Source organism: Sparus aurata, chromosome 19, assembly GCF_900880675.1.
Source record: "Sparus aurata chromosome 19, fSpaAur1.1, whole genome shotgun sequence".
Taxonomy (NCBI): domain Eukaryota; kingdom Metazoa; phylum Chordata; class Actinopteri; order Spariformes; family Sparidae; genus Sparus; species Sparus aurata.
In genome coordinates this window covers 641,306-665,352 of record NC_044205.1, presented here as the reverse complement: position 1 = coordinate 665,352, position 24,047 = coordinate 641,306, and the positions used below count along the sequence as shown (strand labels likewise).

At 40.9% G+C, this 24,047-nt stretch overlaps 2 protein-coding genes and 1 long non-coding RNA gene across 7 annotated transcripts in view; 2 read left to right on the top strand and 1 right to left on the bottom strand.

Annotated features, from left to right (window-relative positions):
* The window catches only part of palmdb (palmdelphin b), a 142,024-nt gene extending 131,776 nt beyond the window's left edge, over positions 1 to 10,248 (top strand). For all 5 annotated transcript variants that reach the window (XM_030398288.1, XM_030398289.1, XM_030398293.1 and 2 more), the window contains 3 exons: positions 4,184 to 6,434; positions 6,535 to 6,626; positions 6,958 to 10,248. In XM_030398288.1, the coding sequence (XP_030254148.1) occupies positions 4,184 to 6,434; positions 6,535 to 6,626; positions 6,958 to 7,041 (2,427 nt within the window). In that variant the 3' untranslated portion in view covers positions 7,042 to 10,248. The remainder of the gene's footprint in view (positions 1 to 4,183; positions 6,435 to 6,534; positions 6,627 to 6,957) is intronic.
* Positions 10,249 to 16,480: 6,232 nt separating this feature from the next.
* The window catches only part of LOC115570046 (uncharacterized), a 62,612-nt gene continuing 55,045 nt past the window's right edge, over positions 16,481 to 24,047 (top strand). Inside the window, exon 1 of the mRNA XM_030398297.1 lies at positions 16,481 to 17,224. The gene's annotated coding sequence lies outside the window, so the exon portion shown is untranslated. The remainder of the gene's footprint in view (positions 17,225 to 24,047) is intronic.
* LOC115570054 (uncharacterized) lies at positions 17,995 to 21,712 on the bottom strand. The gene is made up of 4 exons (XR_003981690.1): positions 21,537 to 21,712; positions 19,827 to 19,898; positions 18,968 to 19,056; positions 17,995 to 18,208 (listed from the first exon to the last, which is right to left on the bottom strand). It is a non-coding gene; the product is annotated as an uncharacterized LOC115570054 (long non-coding RNA).

Sequence of the window (24,047 nt, the reverse complement as noted above, 5' to 3'; positions counted from 1 at the left end):
ACTATGAAGAAAACCCAGAAAGTCATAATGATGTTATGTCTGGAAATCATACATATTAAACATGCATGCTCAGGTATTTTTGCCATGTGGCAGCCAAAAAGGTGACGTTACCAGAACCACTCACTTGGTCAGTGTTCCTTTTTCTCTCTCTTTTCCTCTGTCAACATCCACTTTGGTCTTTTGACCTTTCTTATTGTGTCCATAGAGGCTACTGAGACCAGTTTCATAAGCCGCTCACCCAGTCGGTTCTGGTGCCCATTTTGGAACCTGGGGCTGAACGGACCTGAAAACCCCCTTCTCTGTGGTACACAGTTGCTGTGATAGCGGTGTAAACACTCCCCGGCAGAGCTCGAGGCAGAGTCAGCTAGCAAACCTAACTTGTAGCATCAGGTTGCTTTCAGGAATCTCTGTAAATCACAGAGGGTTGAGGCGAAGCAGTCGGAGAACATCGGAGGGAAAACCAGAAATCATTTTTCAGTCAAATATGATCCGTTTTCACTATAATCACTGATAATTGGTGCTGTGTTATGCACAGTGTTACACAATGTGATCATACCGGCTCACCGAGGTTACATAGTGAAGAGAGAAGCAATAGAGGGGCAGAGAAGCCCAAACATCTTAGACTCTTTTACAAGTCACGTAACATTAAAATTATTTTGAGGCAGTTTTTTATAGTAAAATAGTTGCTCAAAAACCTGTTGCCTCGAACAAAATGTGAAATGTGAAAAAAAAGTCTTTTTAGTCTCTTGTAATAAAAGTCAAATATTAACCTGATTTCTAGGAGACAGAGTGGTTGGATGAATAGGCTATATTTAGATACATTTGCTATGTTTTAATTAAGATGTGACAGGTCAGAGCAGTTCCAATGCCCCTGATGACAGATATAAAAACAAGGTCATTCACGTCGCCCGGAATGGCATTACCAGGGCCCCACCCTGGAGACAGGCCTGGGGTTGGGGCTCGCAGGCGAGCGCCTGGTGGCCGGGTCTTTGCCCGCGGGACCCAGCCGGGCTCAGCCCGAAAGAGTGACGTGGGCCCGCCCTCCAGTAGGTTCATCACCTGCAGGAGGGTTCAGAAGGGGCCGGTGCTATGTGATTTGGGTGGCGGTCATGGGCGGTGGCCCCGACGACCCAATCCCCAGACGGTGACTTCTGGAGGGTGTGATTGGGAGGAACTGCATCCCCTATCTGAACCCGAGTAGTGTTTTGTTGTTGGACTTCTGTGCTAGTCACAGTTTGTCCATAACAAACACTATGTTCAAGCATAAGGGTGTCCATCAGTGCACGTGGCACCAGGACACCCTAGGCCAGAGGTCAATGGTAGACTTTGTGGTTGTGTCAACTGACCTTCGGCCGTATGTCTTGGACACTCGAGTGAAGAGAGGGGCTGAGCTGTCAACTGACCACCACCTGGTGGTGAGTTGGATCCGCTGGCAGGGGAGGAAGCTGGACAGACTTGGCAGACCCAAACGTATTGTGAGGGTCTGCTGGGAACGTCTGCCGGAACCCTCTGTCAGGGAGGTCTTCAAATCCCACCTCCAGGAGAGCTTTGACCAGATCCCGAGGGAGACTGGGGACATTGAGAATGGACCATATTCTCTGCTTCCATTGCTGACGCGGCTGTTCGAAGCTGTGGCCATAAGGTCTCCGGTGCCTGTCGTGGCGGCAATCCCCGAACCCGGTGGTGGACACCGGAAGAAAGGGAAGCTGTCAAGCAGAAGGAGGAGTCCTACCGAGCCTGGTTGGCCCGGGGGACTCCTAAGGCAGCTGATGGGTACCGGCAGGCCAAGTGTGGACAGCATGTCCTGGGGCGGTTTGCAGCCGAGTGTGAAGCAGCTGGGATGAAAATCAGCACCTCCAAGTCTGAGGCCATGGTTCTCGACTTGAGAAAGGTGGCTTGCTCCCTGCGGGTTGGAGGAGAGTTCTTGCCTCAAGTGGAGGAGTTCAAGTATCTTGGGGTCTTGTTCACGAGTGAGGGAAGGATGGAGCGCGAGATTTACAGGCGGATCGGTGCAGCGGCCGCAGTAATGTGGTCATTGTATCGATCTGGTGAAGAGAGAGCTGAGCCGGAAGGCGAAGCTCTCGATTTACCGGTCAATCGAGGTTACTACCCTCACCTATGGTCATGAACTTTGGGTTGTGACCGAAAGAATAAGATCCCGGATACAAGTGGCCTAAATGAGTTTCCTCCGCAGGGTGGCAGGGCGCTCCCTTAGAGATAGGGCGAGGAGCTCTGCCACCCGGGAGGAGCTCGGAGTAGAGCCGCTGCTCCTCCACATTGGGAGGAGCCAGCTGAGGTGGCTCGGGCATCTGTATCAGATGCCCCCTCGACACCTTGCTCGGGAGGTGTTCCTGGCATGCCCCACCGGGAAGAGACCCCAAGGAAGACCCAGGACACGTGACTTTGTCACTCGGCTGGCCTGGGAACGCCTGGGAACGCGGATGTTTTATTGCTTGCGCGCGATTTATAGCAGTATTCTATGCCCATAAACACAGCCCTCTACCGATAGTGATTGTCTTGTCTTGTAAAAAAACAAGACAAAACAAAACAAATACCAGTGTCACAAGCTTATCGGTCAATGGGAAAATGTAATCAATGGGGCAACCCTAGTGACATGTTCCATCACTACCACTAACACACTTAGAAAATGAAAGAAAAAAAGGTTTCATCTTCAGTAAAACCCAATATGTTTGGAGCTGACATCCACAAAATGATATTAAAAATATCAAAGAGATAACCACTTTGACAAAATGCCTGTTTGACCATTTGCATGTTCATTTATTTTTCCAGAGTTTGATTTATAAGAAAGAACAGCAGGTGTCCACTACTTCTTTTTTTTCACTTACCTGTGTTACTCCATACCCCCATACCTTCTTGAGTGGTTATTGTGGGATGAAGAAGCCTAAAAGTATATTCAGCCAAAACTAAAACACACAAAAAGCTGGCTTTTATGAGAAGTATCACTCTGTCAAAGCTGCCTTCAGACACCATAAATTTAGTGAAACTGTGACACTGCTTTGTTGGAGCTGGGACAAATTACAAATACAACTCCTCCTTTAATAAAGACACAGTTCCTGATGCTATTATAGCAGCAGCACCTGTAAATTTCAACCTATCTCACTGTTGATGATTTGCAGATGGTTTATAGGGCTAAAGTGGGGAGTACAACTGAAGGTGTACTTGGATCAAATGTTTAACTAAAATAGATGTTGATGAAGCATTTTTGTAGTCACAGTTACCCACAGAGAGGTGGCAACAGTAAGTGGCATTAAGGGATTGTGTCTTAAAAAGTCAAGGAATGTATATAGTTAGTGATGGATCCTGCAGTGAATTGTAATAGTAATCGAGATGTATGTGTGTGCATGTGTGAACACAGCAATTGTGGGGTTCAGCTATTCATCGTGCAGGGACACTCGAGCAGTGTGTGGGAGGCAGACCCAGCTCTGCAATCTTACATAAGTACAGCTATAATGCTATCTAATTCAGCTTCCTTTTGATGTGCCTCCTCTCGTTCTGCACATAACCCACTTAGATAACATTCACTCGTCACAGCAACGAACAAACAACCCTCCCAACAATACACACACACACACACACACACTCACACATGCCACAACGATCTTCTTCATCACCCTAGTCCTTCCACAGATCTGATACATCTGAAAGTGTTTTCTCGCCTGGCACACATTTAAGTGCTGTTCATGGACAACGTCAGTGTGCTTATTGCACTTCAAGGCTTGTACAGGAGGATTTGCCAAAGTCACATTGGTGTGATTACATTCACAATAATATCATGAAGTGTTATTGAGCTAGTCCAGTTTGAAAGAATTAGTGTGATGAGTTCTGTATTGAAGCAAATTATCTCAACAGATAAAATCCCCAGTCTAATCATTCACAGTTGTATCGACTTATGTTGCTGGGTTTTTTTTTCTGTTTTTTTGGGCAGGTTTGGAGGGGTCACACAGGCTGATTCAATGAATACGCTCGTCACTGGGGAAATGAAAATACGTTGTAAATGAAGGGTGACACTGGAGAAAGACTAGATTAAATGGTGCAAAATATTCCAAGGGGAAGAAAGGACACTGTCAAAAGCTGTTCCTATGCACAGTAGTGCTCTGCTCAGCTATATGTTCAGCAAAGGTCCAAACTAACCCTTTATTTTTCTTATTCTGTCTTTTCTCAGAAAGCTACCTCAGAGGCAGATGGAAAAGAACTGAACGAAGGCTGCAGCACAACTGAGAATCACAACTCTTTCTCCGTCACCATGGAAACCACTGAACAATCAGAGCTGCCAATGGACTATGAAGTGGAGGTCGCTGTGGCTGATTCACCTGAGCAGGGGAAGGATTTCAGTGCAGATGAAGCGCAAGTTTGTACAGAAACATACACATCAGAATCCCCAGGGGAAAAAACAGTGCTTGACAAATTATTCAATGCCCCGCCAACTGACACAATTGTGAATGACAAGCCTGACTGTGCTGAGACCAGTTTAAGCACTGAAATGCCATGTCAGGATCAGAGGGAAGCTTTGATATTAGAACAAGGGCACGAGGAGCTCAATAGGAATGAATCAATCACCTCATCTGTGTCTGACACACTCTCCAGTGCTGACAGTGTTTATGAGAATGAGGCACAACGTAAGAGGCAGGACACGCCAGAACAAGATCCTGAGCAAGAGCTAGTCCCAGAGCCAGAGCAGTATCCTGAGCCAGAGCAGGACGCTGAACCAGAGAAATACCTTGAGCCAGAACAAGATGGTGAACGAGACCAATACCCTGATCCAGAGAGAGACCCTGAGCTGGATAACTACCCTGAGCCAGAACAAGACCCTGAAGCCGACCTGAACCCTGAGCTGGACCACAACCCTGAGCTGGAGTTATACCCTGAGCCAGAGCCTGATGCTGAGGATAATGAACTAAATCCTGAAAATTATGGCTATCAAAATCTTGTTATAGCCACAGAGGAAGAGCCAGAAGCTCATGCCATCCTATTTGAATCACACATTACAGAGGAGACGATATTAGAGCAGCTTATTAGAGAAGAGGCAATGTCAGATGCGTCCAATGAGTCCTACCATGATCTCGACCCTGATGAAATTGAAGAGTGCCTGAGAGTTGAGATTGCAGCGACTTCCTCAGATAGTGAGGCAGATGAAAAATGGCGAACAATATTCTCCTCATCTATAAATAAAGAAGATGATGACTCATATTTAGACAGTCTTCAACTGAGTGCCCAGGAGCTCTTTGTGCAGAAAGTTGAGGCAACAGACCTTGAAAAATCAGACAACAATTTAGAAGAAGTCTGTTTTCAGGTTCCAGTGGAAGAAGTTCTGGGGCAACCAGAGGATATAATTTCCTGTCCTACTGCTCCACAAGAGGTTAAATATAACCCTTTAGGCCTTCAAGGTTTGTCTAAAATCTCTGAAGATGAGGGTGAAAATAGCAAAGATTCAAATCACAACCATACCTCCCACCAACAGCACATCAATGTCGATCAAAACAAGAAGCTACCTAAAGACTTCTGTGTGATACAGGAAACCAGGAGCGAGAATGTTAGCACAGAACATGTTGATTTCCAACTGGCTCGTAAGCAGTGGAAGGAAATGGAGGCGCAAACCATGAATAAGATTGTTTTACCTACAACCAAGCAGCCTAGCTTCCATGGCAGCCATAGCTTCATGTACACACCAGTCCGGAATATTGAAAGACCCCAGAAAAAGACCCATGTTTTTGACAACTTGAATCTAGTTGGGGATTATCCTCAAACCCAATTCAGCCCTTGCTCAGAGGATTCTGGCCTGGATGATTCCAATTACAGGTCTCCTTGCGATGACCCAGAAACACCAGTTGACAGGGAAATTCGCTTATCAATGGAGAGGGAGGAAAATTTTAGAAGAGAGAGGGGCTTCTCCAGGATGGGCAAATCAACTGATTGTGCTCCATCACGAAGTATCCCCAGGTCCATAAGCTCTCCACTCACACCATCATTCATTATCACCTCCTCACCCACTAAGGAACCACTGAAAGATGAAGTGTCAGCAAACAACGTTATCATTCTCGACCCCAGCACTGATTTCAGCTCCAGCCCCCGACATGGCAAGGACAACGTTGCAGCTCTGGCTGGCGACTGGCACTCTGAGGACAACAGCTCAAATGTCATCATCTTAGAGACATCCAATCTGATTATTCGCAGTGCCTCAGAGTTTTCCCTCAACAAGTCCTGTGAGCAGCCCCAGGAAAAAATGTTCCTAAACAACCCCTTTTTCAAGTTGCGTTCAAGAAGCTCAATATCACTGGTGGATGAAGAGATCAAGATAGTTAAGCAGAGGGAGGAAGAACTGAGGAAAGAGAGGGCAAATCTGTATGGCAAAGACAGGCTCAATACAGAAAGGATGCTGTCAGATCACATGGACACTTTGGCATTTGACAATTCAGGTATGTCAGCAAAATACTGACCAATACATTATTTACAACATTAAGTTCACTTCATTTGTATATCTATAATCTAATGTTGATCTTTTGTCTTTTCTGTTAGTTGATGTCCCAGTGAAGTGCAAGTCCTCTCCATCATCCCCAATGAAAACAGTCTACAGGATGGATCGCTCTGCTTTATCCTGTGATCACAGAGTAAGCTCCAGCTCAAGCATTTTTAAAAATCCTATTTTACAGAAACAATCATCAATTTAAAAAAATGTTGCATACATCTTTTAATATGCTTGATGAAAATATGACCATCACATGTATTTTTCATTTGAATTTCATGCATCTATTCGATTTTAAGTATTGTTGCAAAATGCAGCTTGCTAATTCTGAACACCAATATTACCATGAAATCTGTGCTTTTCCAACCTTCAGTCTAATAACCTGACAAAGAAGGTGAAAGTGAAAAAGGAGGAGGTGGATGAGGAGGTGGAGGAAGAGCTTTGAAAGCAGATAAACAATCAACTGTCTTTCTCAGTTTCCAGAGGTCTACACAGGAGGAAGACGCAAGAGTGCCATGGCTGTGCGCTGGGAGGCAGGCGAGTTCACAAAAAACGAATGAAGAGGAACTAGTCAATGGTTTGCCATATATGGACATAAATTGTCAATGCTATACTCATTCAAGTTAGATGCAGTGTTGCAATTGTGCATTTCATGTTGTGAAATTACCTAAATTCTCTGCTTTTGTGATGCTTTTGGCGAAACCAGCAAGGTGATGAGAATGTTTGTTTTGCCTCACTAGTTTAGACAAAATCCATAAAGAACTAATACACACTACTGTGTGTATTAGTTCTTTATGGATTCTGCATACTGTACCATAAACATAGATAACACTTGATTCTGGCTAGATGGCATTATTTAAAAATATCAAATTTGAAATGCCCTTTCACTTGTGAAACAAGGCTAATAGCTGGAATATTGCTGGTTTCAGCTCACATAAGGCTACAACTTCTACTACTTCTACTACTTGTTGGAGTAGTAATGTTTATTTCAAGGTTGACAAAGATAGTACCAATGCTCACTTTCTATTTAAACCAACATATGAATAAACAATACCAGTATTTTGAACTATGGCAAGTAGTGGTGGTATAAATGGACAAACCATTTCTGATTGTTGCGGGTATCACAAAAAACGCACTTTACAGGAGCAAACCCAGGTTATTAGTTTATGCGTCATGCAGTAATTTATTACAACTGCATGCCTCATACTTGATAATCCCTTGCCTACTGAAGAACTATTTCAAAAGGTCCAATCTAGAAGCACAGAAGCTTAAAAAACTGCCAGTGGAGGAATAATGAATTTTAAACTTATTTTATTACTGTTTTGGCCTTATCTATATAATACTCATACTATAATATACTATAATATATCATACTATAATAAACTACTCATACGCTGTATGTAGATTGAAAAAGTTCAGTTCAGCTGATACTAATGTGAGCCGAGTGTGCGTTGAGGGTACTGTCTTGTTGGGTTAGGTTGGGTAGAGAAAAGATGCATTAATAGAAGGGCTTTTTTATCACTTGGGGACAGCAGAAACAAGCCATGTAGTGAAACTTAACCAAAACAAAGTTTAACATAAAACCAAACCATGAGCTTATAGATCTTAAAATGTCATATACTGCTGATGGAAACTGCTGGGATAAATTATAGGCAGTTAACATTTATGAAAGCCACAGAAGGGTTCAAATTTGTACATGTCTACATACACGTCTACAATATGTGCTTATTACAAGTTTATTACTTGACTTTCATCACTTTCAATGTGAAAGTGATAACGGTGGAGTTACAGGCGACAAGCCTACTAAGTCAGTGACCATAGTACATGCCTGCGTTTCAACATTTGTAAGTATGGAACTACTCGATATTTGTAAGGAGACATTGTTGATGAGCGACAAAACCAGTTGTTTTCATTGAAACCACGTGACATCTCCAGCTGTGTTTGTGATGTTTTTGTAAACCAAGAAAATTTCTTCAAACTAACGTACAGTAATGTAAAGTTGCAACATAAAGAAGTATAAAGTTTAAACTTCTCGGCGGTTTTGCAGAAACGTACTTTGCCAACATTTATTCTGGCAAAAGGGTTTATTTATCACTCTGACCGACACCTTTCATATTACTCGTAGTTTCTTGATCAATTGTAATTATTAAAATAATGATTTTTGCCGGGGGAACCACAAATTGATGGGGAAACAGACTTTGACAATACCAACAAAAAAACAGCAGCAACAATGAACATCAGAAATATCCTTTTCTGTGGCTCAGCAAGGATCACTGACTGGAGGAAGCTAACCTCATATTTGCTTCAGCTGAATATTTCAATGCATCTTTACACACAAGGACTGGGTTGTTTTGCATCTCATCCTTTGCAGTGTAGCAAGAAGGTTCTTCAGATTGGAAGAGAGAGTGACCAATAATCTTTCAACACACATATGACAAGTGGATAGACTTGCAAAATCTATATTATATAAAAGCTAATAATGTACTGACAGTAAACTGAAAGTATATGTGAGACAGGTCTTTTTGCTGAGATGCCTTTAAAATATATTTTGATGTTATTGTATGTCTTGATAAAGCAAATGGTACATTGCTCAGTGTATATTAATTGTATTTTCATACTATGCGTTCATGCTGCAAATGATATTTCAGGGTGAACTGGGTGGGGATAAAACAGCACAATACACAAAATATATTATGCCCATACATTTTACTCTGAAAATATAGTTCACTCAGACAACTCACATAGTGGATGTAAAGATTTTACTGAGAATAAATGTAAATATTGTTTTTGCACGGTGGTGAAGCCGTCAGCACTGTCACCTAACAGCGAGAACAGTTGCAGATTGGAACCTGCCGACTGGCTGGGGCCTTTCTGTGTGGAGATTGCATGGGCTCCTGTGCCTGGTGGGTTGTCTCTGGGTGGATCCTTCAGCTTGTTCTGCTGATGGATGGCTTTTATTTTGTCACTCCCTAAGGGAAACTTCGGGATGCAGAATCTCATCCTCATTATTCTGTTTAAGCTACAGTAAGACAATCCAATGAAAAATGTTGTTATATTATAAGAGTGACCAAACTTCAGGACCAATCACACTATGTAGAAAGTGGACATGGATGTCTGAAATCTCACATCAGTGCTTTGGAAATTCCAAATAATAAAATAATGTAAAGTATTTTAGTCTTTATACAATATTATAAATGAATGTTCACTTCAAGTGAAGCTACAGTGTACGAACATTAACATCCTGTTGATGTTCAATCAAATTCTGATTTCTGTCCCCAGCATTTACCAGTTCTTTCAATGTTTAGGTAACAGGGACAGGTAGGCTAGTATTTATCTTAAAGCTTCTTTTCTTTGTTGTTCCCTTTATTGTGAATTTCATGACCACATACGAAACATTTCCTAAATTTTAACCTTGGTATCAGATTTTAATAAAAAAAATGTTTATCATTATCTACAAAGCCTTGACATTTCAAGCTTCTCTGAAAATCATCCTCTAAGAGCTTGGTACTTTCTTGAACTTAGATTCAACTAACAAACAACATTGTTTTACATTTCATGTTTGTATGCTTGAATGTTAAAGTATTGCTTACAAATCTCAAGGATTGCTTGCCTATGTTTAAACATCTGTGAAAAGCCCCTGTCTGCCATGATGTTTTGGTGCTTATTTGGCTCATTATGAGTAAATATGAGGGGCTTTTCCTTTTGTGTTCTTCATGCAAGTATTGAAGAGATTGGTGTGTGCAACAATAAAAGATGTATACAAAGAATGTCTACTAGCTTTATTTGTTTGGATACATGCACTTGCTCTGAAAGTGATAGGTGTACAATGATTACATTTAAGCCAGAGATTGGAACTATAGGACAATTGCTGTATCAGCAATGGCTTATCCTCTGGGGAATTAAATGTGCATATTTAGGTCTCTTGCTGGTGCTAGATGACAGATCAGAAAATCTGATATAAAAGTAAAAAAATGTAATGTAAAACATGATATTACTTTTGGATCTTCTGGGACCATGCACATCCATAGGTAAATCTACAATTAGATTTTAGATACTTTATCATGGACCAATGTGTTATGTAGATTAAAGCTCCTTGAGCTAATTTTTTTGTACATTCAAGTGACCTGTTGTAGAATGCTTTGTGATGTGAACAATTTGGGTAATACTGTAAATCTTCACCTTTTTTTTTTGTGCCGTACAAAGTGACATTGGCCCTGCTCAGACCTGGTATCAACATCCATCCTGAGTGATGTGATCACAGTTGGACAGCTCACTCATCCGACTACATGAGTAGGTGGTCTGGGCCGCATGTAACCACATTCTTTTGGCGGTCTTTACAGACATGTGCCGGGCCACACAGAAGGGTCAGCTGCTCAACTGACATCCTCTGCGAAACAACAAGACTCTTTAGTATAATCTTTTCCAGCACTTTTCCGATAAATAACTGATGCTTTGGCACCTTCAGTCTTGTACATGCCCAGGACAAGATGATCACCCCCAGCAGGTTATTTTAAGAGTCATAGGACATGTTTGTCAATCAATGAATTTTGTTTGTGTTCCACCACAACACTGCATATGCTGCAAACAGTTTATTGGGAGCTTCCTGGCATGACCAAACACTTTTGTGTGGTACATGTCTGAATCTTTTTAACCAGAAACAAGGAAGTGAGTTTGGTAACATACATCTAAAGCTCAACATTTTACTTTGGGGACTGTAATGATTGGTGAACTTACAGGAAACTATGATAATTGTTCAGATTCGTGGAAAAGTGACTGGACTAAATTGCAGGATTGCTGAATGGTTGAATTTGCTTTAATTGTCACCGTTGCAAATTCCTGGAGGGACTTGGTTTCAAGTTGTGCTGCTGCCTCTCTAACTGGGGAAACACAGCCCATATCAACATCATACCAGTGTTTCAATACAGTTTTAATGTCTGTATCTGTAGAAAATGTCATAGACATGATAAGAATACACACAACAGAAGAGCAGTTTCATGTCATAATTTTTATTAATAATTATCAAAGGCAAACTACATGAAAACAGATAGGGCAGGCAGGCGCTGTGCTGCCTGTGTGAACAGATTCACATTCGAACCGTAGCAGTTAAGCAACACAGCTGTCATGCACTACACATGCAGGATATGTGTTATATGTGCATAAGTGAGCAAAGAAAATGCTCTCTTTGTAGTCACTGGTGCTGTTTCCTGTGAATACATATGCATCAGATATGTATGTTGAGTTGGTAATAGATACAAACAAAACACATTATTTCAGATAAATCTATTTCACGACCTGTAAATTACTGTATACCTCCTCTGTCCTCTGAAATGATTTAAGAGTTCATATTAGGTCTGTCGTTTAAAGACTAGTAGTTGACATTTTCAAGCTGTTAAGCATTCTCACTCACACACACCCACATAAGAACATCAATCTCTGACACACACAAACACACATGTGTACGCGCGTGCACACACACACACACCCCATAATCATTTTGGGCTTCAGTCATAATGCGTTGGTAGAGAACTATTGATTTTGACGCTGCAGGCAGAAGCAGCACTCATCGCTAATTAAAACACACAAGAAATACCAAGTATTTACTCTGGGCACTAAGAATTAACCCATAGCGTACCAGAGAGGAAATTAAAAGAATATATTGTCAACTATAATTTTTTTGTGTAATATTGTCCTCTTCTCCTTAGTCTGAAACAGTTGATTAACAGGTCAGGATCCAGTCAGCACTGCAAGAGATCAGGGGTAGGGTTAAAACTGCACGTGCTGAGTAGCACCCAGGAGGACAAACATTGCTGGTAGGGAGAGTGTCAACAAATCCCATGTGCGGATCAAAATCATCAATGAAAGTTTCATACTAACTGGTATTGTGTGTGTATTCAAAGCCTGATACATTCTCTGTCTTTGTTCCACAGTGCTCCATTGTTGAGCCAAAACGGTTATATAACACATCAGGGAGCCACATTGTTGTACTGGATGACATGTTTCTTCATTAACATGAACTCACACACTGTAGTTTGATTTGAATCAATCCTGCTTTCACTTTCACGCTGGTCCAAAAACTCACCAAAGTAAAAAATGTGGATTAATCCACCACAGTGGCCAGCTGTTTTAGTAAATCACTAAACCCTTTTTTTTTTTTTTTTAAGTGAAACTATAAATTAAGATTTAAGAGTTCAGAAGATTCAAATAAAGTTTTGGATGGGCCAAAGTAAATTTGGCTATGCTTTATAAAACAGATGTTATACTCAGCATCGCCGCTCCCACCACGCGCATTACGTGCTGTGCGTAGGGCACCAAGTGCTGAGGGGCCACCAAAAATAGCCTAATTAAAAATCATCATATTCATAATAATCATAATGCCGATTTTATTTTCAGTATAGAAATATTAGGCACTTTTTAGGCATGTATATCACAAAACAGGCAGAACAAGAGATATATTTAATTGCTCAAGCAAGTAATGATGGTGCCCCCCACCCCCAACACACACACACACACTCAACTTCCCAAGACCCCCAGTGGTCTGTTGGATTGTGCCTGACAAAGTTTGACAGCGAAAAGACAGCAGGAGTCAGGAGCAGAGAAAAGAGAGAGGAAGAAACTGCGAGATGATGCCCGTGCATCACTTGCAGGTAAATCCATGTTTAATCATTCTTAAATAAGGGAAATGTGCTGCTAATGTGACGGTTAGCCCAGCATACACCTCGAACTAGCTGACGTTATTGTGGAATGCTAATGTTAGCAAACTCAAATATGTGATAAGTTAGGTGCAAGCTAAACTGAGATTTTACTGTTAAACATTATCTATGCGTTTTACAAGTAACTGACGCCAGCTAGCTGTTACTTTACAGGTGAAACGCGAAAAATTAGAATATCGTGCAAAAGTTAATTTATTTTAGTAATTCAACTTAAAAAGTGAAATATATAGACTCATTACATGCAAAGTGAGATATTTCAAGCCTTTATTTGTTATAATTTTGATGATTGCGGTTTACAGTTTATGAAAACCCCAAATTAAAAATTAAAAAAAAAATTTAATATTGTGAAAAGGTTAAATATTGTAAGCTCAAAGTGTCACACTCTAATCAGCTAATTAATCCAAAACACCTGCAAAGGGTTCCTGAGCCTTTAAATGGTCTCAGTAGAATTCACAATCATGGGGGAAGACTGCTGACCTGACAGTTGTGCAGAAAACCATCATTGACACCCTTTACAAGGAGGGAAAGCCTCAAAAGGTAATTGCAAAAGTAATTGGATGCTCTCAAAGTGCTGTATCAAAGCACATTAATAGAAAGTTAAGTGGAAGGGAAAAGTGTGGAAAAAAAGGTGTACAAGCAGCAGGGATGACTGCAGCCTGGAAAGGAGTTACTGCATCAAGAGACACCACACACAGACAGATCCTGGACATGGACTTCAAATGTCGTATTCCTCTTGTCAAGCCGCTCCTGAACAACAAACAACGTCAGAAGCGTCTTACCTGGGCTAAAGAAAAAACAAAACTGGTCTATTGCTCAGTGGTCCAAAGTCCTCTTTTCTGATGAGAGCAATTTTGCATCTCATTTGGAAACCATGGTCCCAGAGTCTGGAGGAAGAGTGGAGAGGCACACAATCCAAGATGCTTGAAGTCCAGTGTGAAGTTTCCACAGTCTGTGTTGATCTGGGGAGCCATGTCATCATGCTGGTGTTGGTCCATTGTGCTTTATTAAGTCCAGAGTCAATGCAGCCATCTACCAGGACATTTTAGAGCACTTCATGCTTCCTTCAGCAGACAAGCTTTATGGAGATGCTGACTTCATTTTCCAGCAGGACTTGGCACCTGCTCCCACTGCTAAAAGTACCAAAACCTGGTTCAATGACCATGGGATTGCTGTGCTTGAGTGGCCAGCAAACTTGCCTGACCTGAACCCCATAGAGAATCTATGGGGCATTGCCAAGAGAAAGATTAGAGATATGAGACCGAACAATGCAGAAGAGCTGAAGGCCGCTATTGAAGCGTCCTGGTCTTCCATAACACCTCAGCAGTGCCACAGGCTGATAGCATCCATGCCACGCGGCATTTAGGCAGTAATTCATGCAAAAGGCCCAAACCAAGAACTGAGTACATATACATGACTATACTTTTCAGAGGGCCGACATTTCTGTATTTATTTTTTTTCCATTGATTTCATGCAAAATTCTAATTTTCTGAGATTTTGAATTTGTTTTTTTTTATAAGCTGTAAGCCGTAATCATCAAAATTATAACAAATAAAGGCTTGAAATATCTCACTTTGAATGTAATGAGTCTATATTTTAGTTTCACTTTTTAAGTTGAATTACTAAAATAAATTGTCAGGCTTGGCAGAAACTGAGGACTCAGATGCAGGAAGGCAGTAGTACAGACAGGCTTTATTTTTTAATACAGTTCCTCTGTAGACAGAGTGATAACAGAACAGGCTGTGAACACTATAGGTCCAACGGACCACACTAAAAAAACACAACAAGAACAAAAGAAGCTCCCGTAGGAGAAAAAGGAGATAACTACACTGATCTTAAGAAACTAGAAGTTTATAAAAATTACTCAAACTAAAAGTCGCTCCCGAAGGAGGAAGGCACACAGGCTATGAAAATTAGTCTACTCTAAATAAGGCTGAGAAATTTTAAAGAACGGAAAACACTCCAACAGGAGGAAAAGCAAACGCTATGAAACTTAACTAACAACGAACCAAAATTCTGACCAAATGATATCCAACTCAAAATCACTCTACCACAGAGGAAAACTATATGCAAAAAACAAAACTTGACAATACTTAACTTTCTCAAAATACAAGGCTATGATCAAGGCTGTGAGATGGGCTGGACGTACTCGACGAAAACGAACGAAATACTCTGGCAACGAAGACAGGGAAAGACAAAGACTATATACACATGAGGGGAGGGAGCACAGGTGGAAACAATCAGGGATCAGGGAAGACGCCAGACCGGTGACACAAGAGGAAGGGCAAGTGACCTGAAACGAGAGGAGAGTTACTTTTCAAAATAAAACATGAAATTCACAAGACAAAAAAAACCAAGACAGGACATCCCTCACCGCGGTGTGACATAAATTAACTTTTGCACGATATTCTAATTTTTCGAGTTCCACCTGTCTTTTAGATATTGAGCAGAGCAGTAGTTTATTTTTTATTTTTAATTCTAATTTTTTTTTGCCTAGACGGTGGTCAATACTTTCTCAGTAACAGTCAGTGCACAAGGTAAGCTAACAATTCCTCTTGCTTCAGACTATTTATTACTGTGTAACGTGCGATTAATAGTCTTTACCCAGGCATTTAGCAAAGTTTACCTAGCATAGTGTAATTTGAGAATGCATATTATGGTGTTTGCAATGCATAATAAACCCACAACCATCTTTAGGATTGTCATTCAGTAGAATTCAGCAGAATGTAGGCTACAGTCTCTCACACAAATTAGGTGAGGTGTCGGATGTGCAGTGGGACAGAAAATGGCTTGATAATCTTAAGTCTGAAGAACTCAGACTTTTAGTGTTACTGCTACAGCTAGCTTAGCTACATCTGAATGTGACACACTGCATGAAAAGTGGGATTTTCGTCAGTATGCAGCACTGTAGATTGACGTGGAATTTCAGGTTTGCGACTGCACACGGCAATTTGCAGGCAACACCGAAAACTGCCGTGAATTTTTGGAAAATTGACGTGGGCCTTGCTTGGCAGTTGTCCCCCCATGACCCCCCTCCCCCTGATTCTAGGGGAGGCTTTAGCATGTAAATGAAAAGGCTGTGAGCTATACAAATGCAAATCAGGGTAGCAGGGGGAGTTTTACCCCAGGTGACCTTTTTCTAAAAAGGTTTCATTTTAAGAAAATATCTGATATGAATAGATGAGGCTCAGGGGCCGTCCAGACGGGCGAAAACGATCTTTTTTCCCTCCGTCTTCCTCAGCATCGTTTCAAGAATATTTGCGTCCACACGGATCCACTGAAAACGACCGAAAACGCTGTAGTTCATATTCCAGGCCTCTAGGTGGCGCTTGACATTCACCAAAAACGGGAAGAAGACACGAAGCATGCGCAATAAGCTTCCGCGCTGTAAACAGAAGGAGAAACCGAAACACAACAGGAAGATGAAAATGGCTAGTGCAAGGAAACCAGAATCGTTTGTGTGGACCATTAATGAGGTCGAACTGCTGCTGCGACTCACACTCAACTACAAGGCTTGTAAGTTGCAAGAAAGTGAATCTGTGATCGGTGGCGGGGTCTATTTGAGGGACGTGAGGTACCTGAGCTCATTTTAAAAAACAACTTAGCGTTTATGACATAACGCTAGTTGTTTAGGGCTAGCTTAGCGGCAGCAGTCAGTCATGCAGTGGCATGGTAAACCATGGTAAAATTCTCGACGGTGAAGGTTACCGTTTAAGTTTTAATTACCATGGTAACCGCCGCGGTCGGTAAACACGGTGTGGAAAACTCGAGGCGCATGCGCAACGTACAAGGTACGTTTGTTATGTAGTGAAGAAGACATGGCGGAGGGAGGACATGATAGTAGCGGCCCTCACAGCATTTTTCCACCTTCAAAGAGAACCAAATCTGCAGTCTGGGCGTCTTTTGGTTATTATAAGAATGCTCAGGGACAGCTGCAGAAGCTTCGAGAACAAAGTTGATGCGAGGGGCGGCAACACTTCCAATTTACTCACTTTGACTTTACGATCATCACCCGCAACTGTTCAGCAAATGCAAGGTAAGTTTACCTTAAGCTCGGTTGCATGATGTATGTGCCCAGCGGGCATCTGATGTAAATATAACATCAAGATGACATCAAACATTGATATCAAAATTACATCCTGATTTGGTCAAAAACGTAAATCAACATGATGTCAAACTTTGACATCAATTTGATTGATGTCAAATAATGATGAAATTGATGTTATTTTGACATTGTTTCAATGTTAAAGTTCTTTAAACTTTCAGCCAAATAATGATATTGATGTTATTTTGACATTGTTTCAATGTTAAAGTTCTTTAAACTTTCAGCCAAATAATGATATTGATGTTATTTTGACATTGTTTCAATGTTAAAGTTCTTTAAACCTTCAGCCAAATCATGATATTGATGTTATTTTGACATCGTTTCAATGTTAAAGTTCTTTAAACTTTCAGCCAAATAATGATATTGATGTTATTTTGACATCGTTTCAATGTTAAAGTTCTTTAAACTTTCAGCCAAATAATGATATTGATGTTATTTTGACATCGTTTCAATGTTAAAGTTCTTTAAACTTTCAGCCAAATAATGATATTGATGTTATTTTGACATCGTTTCAATGTCAAGCTTTTGTGGAAAAAAAAGAAAATTAAAATGCACAGATGGAAAGATCCCACACACACCATCTTGTATTGCAAACAGAATTGGCTTAATCTAGACTTGGTCTCACAGGATCTTCATCAGGATTAAAAACTGAACTACAATAGTTTCCCACATGGGATTCTCTCTCAATGATCAAGCGTACATGTATGAACAAAACATTTTATTGTATACTTTTGCAAATAACTTCAACAAATAACAATATCAAAACAATACCAACAAATCAGTGCGCCTATGCATCAGGTTCAGTGGTCTTGCGGCCACCACCACCTTTTCGATCAGGCGCTGACCGCAGATGGGTCCCCATCCATAACTCAATGGCAGCCTCACTGGCTCCAGGCTGCGACTTCTGAATGGCATCTGAAAAAAGGACATTTTACAAGTGTTGAGTAAAGTCAGTTTTTTGTTTGAGGATCAAACATTTATCAAAATAACTTATTTCAGCAACATATGGCAAGTACCGTATTGACCCGAATATAAGACGAGGTTTTTTTTTTTTCCATGAAAATTATGTAAAAAAGTGGGGTCGTCTTATAATCGGGGTCTAACCGTTGACACATGCTGATAGTTGTCTGGATCGCTACACGACCGCAACAGCAGAGGGCGCCAGCTTATTGTAGAGACGTCACTGACACTGTGGCTGCGGTTATCTGTCAATCACAGCGGAGAAGAAGTGACAGGAGATGAAAAATGGAGAGACGCTGTGATTTTACGGAGCAAAGTGGATCAAAAGTGGGGCAAGTTTACAGACATCTGAGGCGGAGCTATGATGCTAATTTTAAGATAATGGGGATCAATGCAGCGGAGGTGCCAAACAATTGTCAGCCAGCCAAGAAATATGGAGTTACGGAGTGTAACGTCCGAAGATGGCGGGTCCAAAAAGATCGTCTGAAAACGCTAACAGTAAGAGAAAAGCTTATCGTGGTCCTCTAAGCGGCCGCTTCCAAGAGATTGACAGGAGGGTATGTGAGTTTGTTATTGAGAAACAAATTTTGGTTATCAGAGTCTTTTTCTGAAGTCTTGAAAAGAGGGGTCGTCTTATAATCAGGGTCGTCCTATATTCGGGTCAATACGGTATGTCAAAATCCTAGGTCGTGCAAAAAAAGAAATTCTACTTACCAATCATGACCTTCCAAAGGATCATTCTTCTAAAGGCACCCTTGCCCCCACCACCGTCCAGTCCTGCCATGATCTTATTTGTAAGGACTCTGTCAAACACATACACATAAATGCTATTAAATCGAGGTTATTACTTTATTGTGATCCCCATTAACCTCAGTTCCACTGCTGCCATTATTCCTGGAGTCTGATTATATAAAAGTTTTACAAAAACATAGAAAAGAAAAAACAAAACAAAAAAACGTAAATGTCAGGCCAGGTTACGTGGAAGTATACCAACTTTTTACTTATTCATACAATATGTTTCTGTTGCTGTGAGTGGAGTGTCAAAAACAAGGAAGCAAAACTCTTCACTGTGATACTTGTAACTTTCACAAATGAACCAACACCATACCAGAAAGACATTTTCACACATTAAACCACATTAAACTACATCCAATGATGAAATATAAACTCCACAGACAAACAGAAACAAGGTAAACATTGGGAATGCCTAAATCATTTAAAATCAAGGGCTGTGATTGTTCTTTTGGGACTTGGGGGGTGGCACACTATTGGCTGTTGACCAGTCTTCCAGGATTAACAGATAAAGAACAGGACTAACATTTTCACGAACGCCGGCTCCACCATCTTCATCATTTGAGTTGTCTGAGGAAATAATTATCCATACATTATATTTAAATATGCACACACGTGCGTTATTTGAAAGGGACAACTTTGGATAGATATATGATGATAGATAGCTGATGATAGATAAATAGATAGATGACAGATGATAGATAGCTGATAGATAATAGATCGATGATGATAGATAGCTGATAGATGACAGATAGATAGATGATCATACCAGTAGGCTCACCAGGAATAATGTAGGCGGGGTCTCATAAAGTTGTGGAACTCGACCGTGATGGGCTGGTGGCCAGACCAGGAGCTGCAGGAGATATAAAAATCAAAACTGAACAGTTTCAAAATTGTTTTGAAAATAGCAGATCTACAAGCTCATAATGTCTTTTGCAGCAAACACTGTTTCCACCTTTGACCCATTACCATTTTATGCATGTGTGCAAAAAGTGTTGCTATTTTGAGCCATTTGCAATGAAATTTCATTCATATGTGCACCTGTGCGGTGTGCATTTTGAATGACAATAAAGATCTATCTATTTATAGTCTTACAACGAAGAATTAATATTTGAGAGAAAAATAATAGCATACCGAGTCCGATCAAGCCGCATATTTGATATATTTTTTGCTCAACGGCGCAGCACGAGTAAAGTGCCGAAAAAAGAGCGGGAGGATGAATAACTAGACAATTCCCCAACAGGAAATAGCAAGAGTGGGCTGTGTGCTTTGCCCCGTGACGAAAAACAATGGAAAGCTACAACAAAAAAAAAGCCTAGGCCCCCCCCCCACCCCCCAAAAAACTCTGGTTCTAGTGATTCACATGAATGACCCAATTGACCAAGAAATCTTATGACGCGAAAAATTAATATTCTGATAAACTAAATAATAGCATACTATGACAATATATATACCACACAAGTAAAAATGACATTAACTGCATCAAATGTACAGGATTTTAACATCTGAATGCACATTTATTAGGCTACCAAAAGCAAAAATAGTCATGTATGAAAATGCTTCCTTTTCTATTTAATCAAGGCAGGCTGTAAACCCCACAGGTAATCAGATTTTATCACAGACAAACAAACACAAGGAGAAACGTGTTGGCGGACAGAAGGGAGTATTAAATACTAGCCACTAACTGAATAAGTAGATAGATAAGAAATAAAGCTTTCAGCTTGTGTTAATGTACTAATGAAAAAACAAAAAAAAAAGAATTCATTTTTTTTAAATCCCAAAATTGAGTGTGTAATGTCTCCTATTAAAAATAGGACCTGTGTAAAGGATCTATGCATGACAGTACAGTTCGCACCGGGAGACAAAATGGCTACCGTTCGCGCCGCGACAGAACAAAAGGCCAAAAAAAACAGTCACTGCTGTTAGCTTGGAGCGCAGCCTAATGTTTTTGACAACAGTTACCAGAGCCGAGTAGCACCGGTAGCTTGCGCCGGGAGAGAAAATGGCTATCGTTCGCGCCGCGACAGAACAAAGGCCAAAAAGCAAAGTCACCACTGTTAGCTTAGAGCGCGGCCTAATGTTTTAGATAACAGTTACCAGCCGAGTAGCGCTGCTAGCTCGCACCGGGAGAGAAAATGGCTATCGTTCGCGCCGCGACACAACAAAGGCCAAAAAGCAAAGTCACCGCTGTTAGCTTAGAGTGCGGCCTAATGTTTTATATAGCAGAGCCGAGTAGCGCCGTTAGCTCACACCGGGAGCTAACGGCCGTTATGGCTACTCGGAGCTGAGCTAACAGCTCCACTAACGTTACTCGGTAATCCACAGCAGAGTACCTCCGGATTAATATTGCTTAAACAGACCGACCATAAACAATTACATTTATTTTTCCGAGTAATTGTGATCATGAGAGAGATAGTAATACCTAGCTGCAATAAAATCAACTTTTATTAACTAGTTCAGTATGCTAATGTCAGATATGACACGTACTTACCTACGATGAGGTCAAAGGGTATCGAACAGCAGCGCCGGGCCGGACCAGTGGTTTATATCAAGGCCAAAAATAGATGCAATCACAACTGTCCAATCAGAGTCCTCCTGTGTGCCTGTCATCTGTATCCGAGGTGATTTGTCAAATGAGATGGCTGATATCTGTGCACTGTGCACTTGACACAGACACATAGTGCTGTTCGCACATTCGACTCCGGACGATCCCTGCATTTCATGATTTATATATATTTTTTATGAATGTATTAAAATATAATACATTTAAAAAAAAAATGATGTTAATTAGAACACTTAATTAACAATATCAATTGATTAATATTGAACTATTATATTATATATTATTAGATAAATAACATAAAACAATAAATGTTTTGTTTATTTTTTCTTATATCAATATATTATTTGTATTTAATATTTTATAATTATTTATTTAATTAATGGATCATAATATAATACATTAATCAAAATGTTATTATGAATTAATATTATTAATAAGATTAATACCCTTAAAGTGCAGTTTTTTTGTGCAAAGAAAAAAATAAATCCACAAACAACATATCTGGACTCCAATGACTCGGACCAGAAAATTGACACCCATTCATTTTTTTTCCCGTCCCATGGGGCAAATGTGAGTGACTTCAGCTGATGTCAGTTTAGATGTATTTTGTCCATTGAATATTTAGATTGAAAGTTTAATAGTTGCAGATTGACAGTCTTTTGTCTGTCATCCCTAAATCATAAAAAAAACCCACACCCAAATTCACAGCATTTTTATTGGGACATCAATTTGACATCTATTCAATGCCATATTTCTAGATATCAAATCAACGCCAATTTGATGTCAGGTATTGAGCAGCAACGTTGGTTTGATGTCAAATATTTTGACTTACAATATATAACGCAGTAACCCGATGTGGGATCGATCCCTTTGTTGAACCTCTTTACAACCATAAGGATGTCAAAGCTCCTGTAGGCTATTTATGATGGTAGTCAAAATCTAGACCAATTTTCAACGTCAGATTGACCTCAAGGTGCCCGCTGGGTGCATGTCGAGTTTGCTCTGTCTAATTTGCTGTTGTCACTAATGTAAACTGACCATAGTGGTATAACGGAACGAAGTTGATCCGTGATTTGGCACGTCATCTGAACCGCTTATTAACTGTAGATTTCACTTTTTAAAGTCGACCTAATAATTCCCCAAATATTGATGCAGAGCTGCAGTGAGTAGGATTTGCCGTGACGGTGGTCAATACTTTCTCAGTAACAGTTAACAGTCAGTGCACAAGGTAAGCTAACAATTCTTCTTGCTTCAGACTATTTATTACTGTGTAACGTGCGATTAATAGTCTTTACCCAGGCATTTAGCAAAGTTTACCTAGCATAGTGTAATTTGAGAATGCATATTATGGCGTTTGCAATGCATAATAAACCCACAACCATCTTTAGGATTGTCATTCAGTAGAATTCAGCAGAATGCAGGCTACAGTCTCTCACACAAATTAGGTGAGGTGTCGGATGTGCAGTGGGACAGAAAATGGCTTGATAATCTTAAGTCTGAAGAACTCAGACTTTTAGTGTTACTGCTACAGCTAGCTTAGCTACATCTGAATGTGACACACTGCATGAAAAGTGGGATTTTCGTCAGTATGCAGCACTGTAGATTGACGTGGAATTTCAGGTTTGCGACTGCACACGGCAATTTGCAGGCAACACCGAAAACTGCCGTGAATTTTTGGAAATTGACGTGGGCCTTGCTTGGCAGTTGTCCCCCCATGACCCCCCTCCCCCTGATTCTAGGGGAGGCTTTAGCATGTAAATGAAAAGGCTGTGAGCTATACAAATGCAAATCAGGGTAGCAGGGGGAGTTTTACCCCAGGTGACCTTTTTCTAAAAAGGTTTCATTTTAAGAAAATATCTGATATGAATAGATGAGGCTCAGGGGCCGTCCAGACCGGCGAAAACGATCTTTTTTCCCTCCGTCTTCCTCAGCATCGTTTCAAGAATATTTGCGTCCACACGGATCCACTGAAAACGACCGAAAACGCTGTAGTTAATATTCCAGGCCTCTAGGTGGCACTTGACATTCACCAAAAATGGGGAAGAAGACACGGAGCATGCGCAATAAGCTTCCGCGCTGTAAACAGAAGGAGAAACCGAAACACAACAGGAAGATGAAAATGGCTAGTGGAAGGAAACCAGAATCGTTTGTGTGGACCGTTAATGAGGTCGAACTGCTGCTGCGACTCACACTCAACTACAAGGCTTGTAAGTTGCAAGAAAGTGAATCTGTGATCGGTGGCGGGGTCTATTTGAGGGAGCTGTGAGCGCGCACTTATCCAGGATTGGTTTCACCTGGCTTGATGAATCTGTGTCTGCTCATCCTGGCTTGGTCTTTGTGCAACCAATTAAGCCTGGACGCTCTTGTTTTGGATTCATTGAGCTCAGCTCAGTCACTTATCCTGGATGTCTTAATCCTACTTTTGTGCAACGGGCCCCC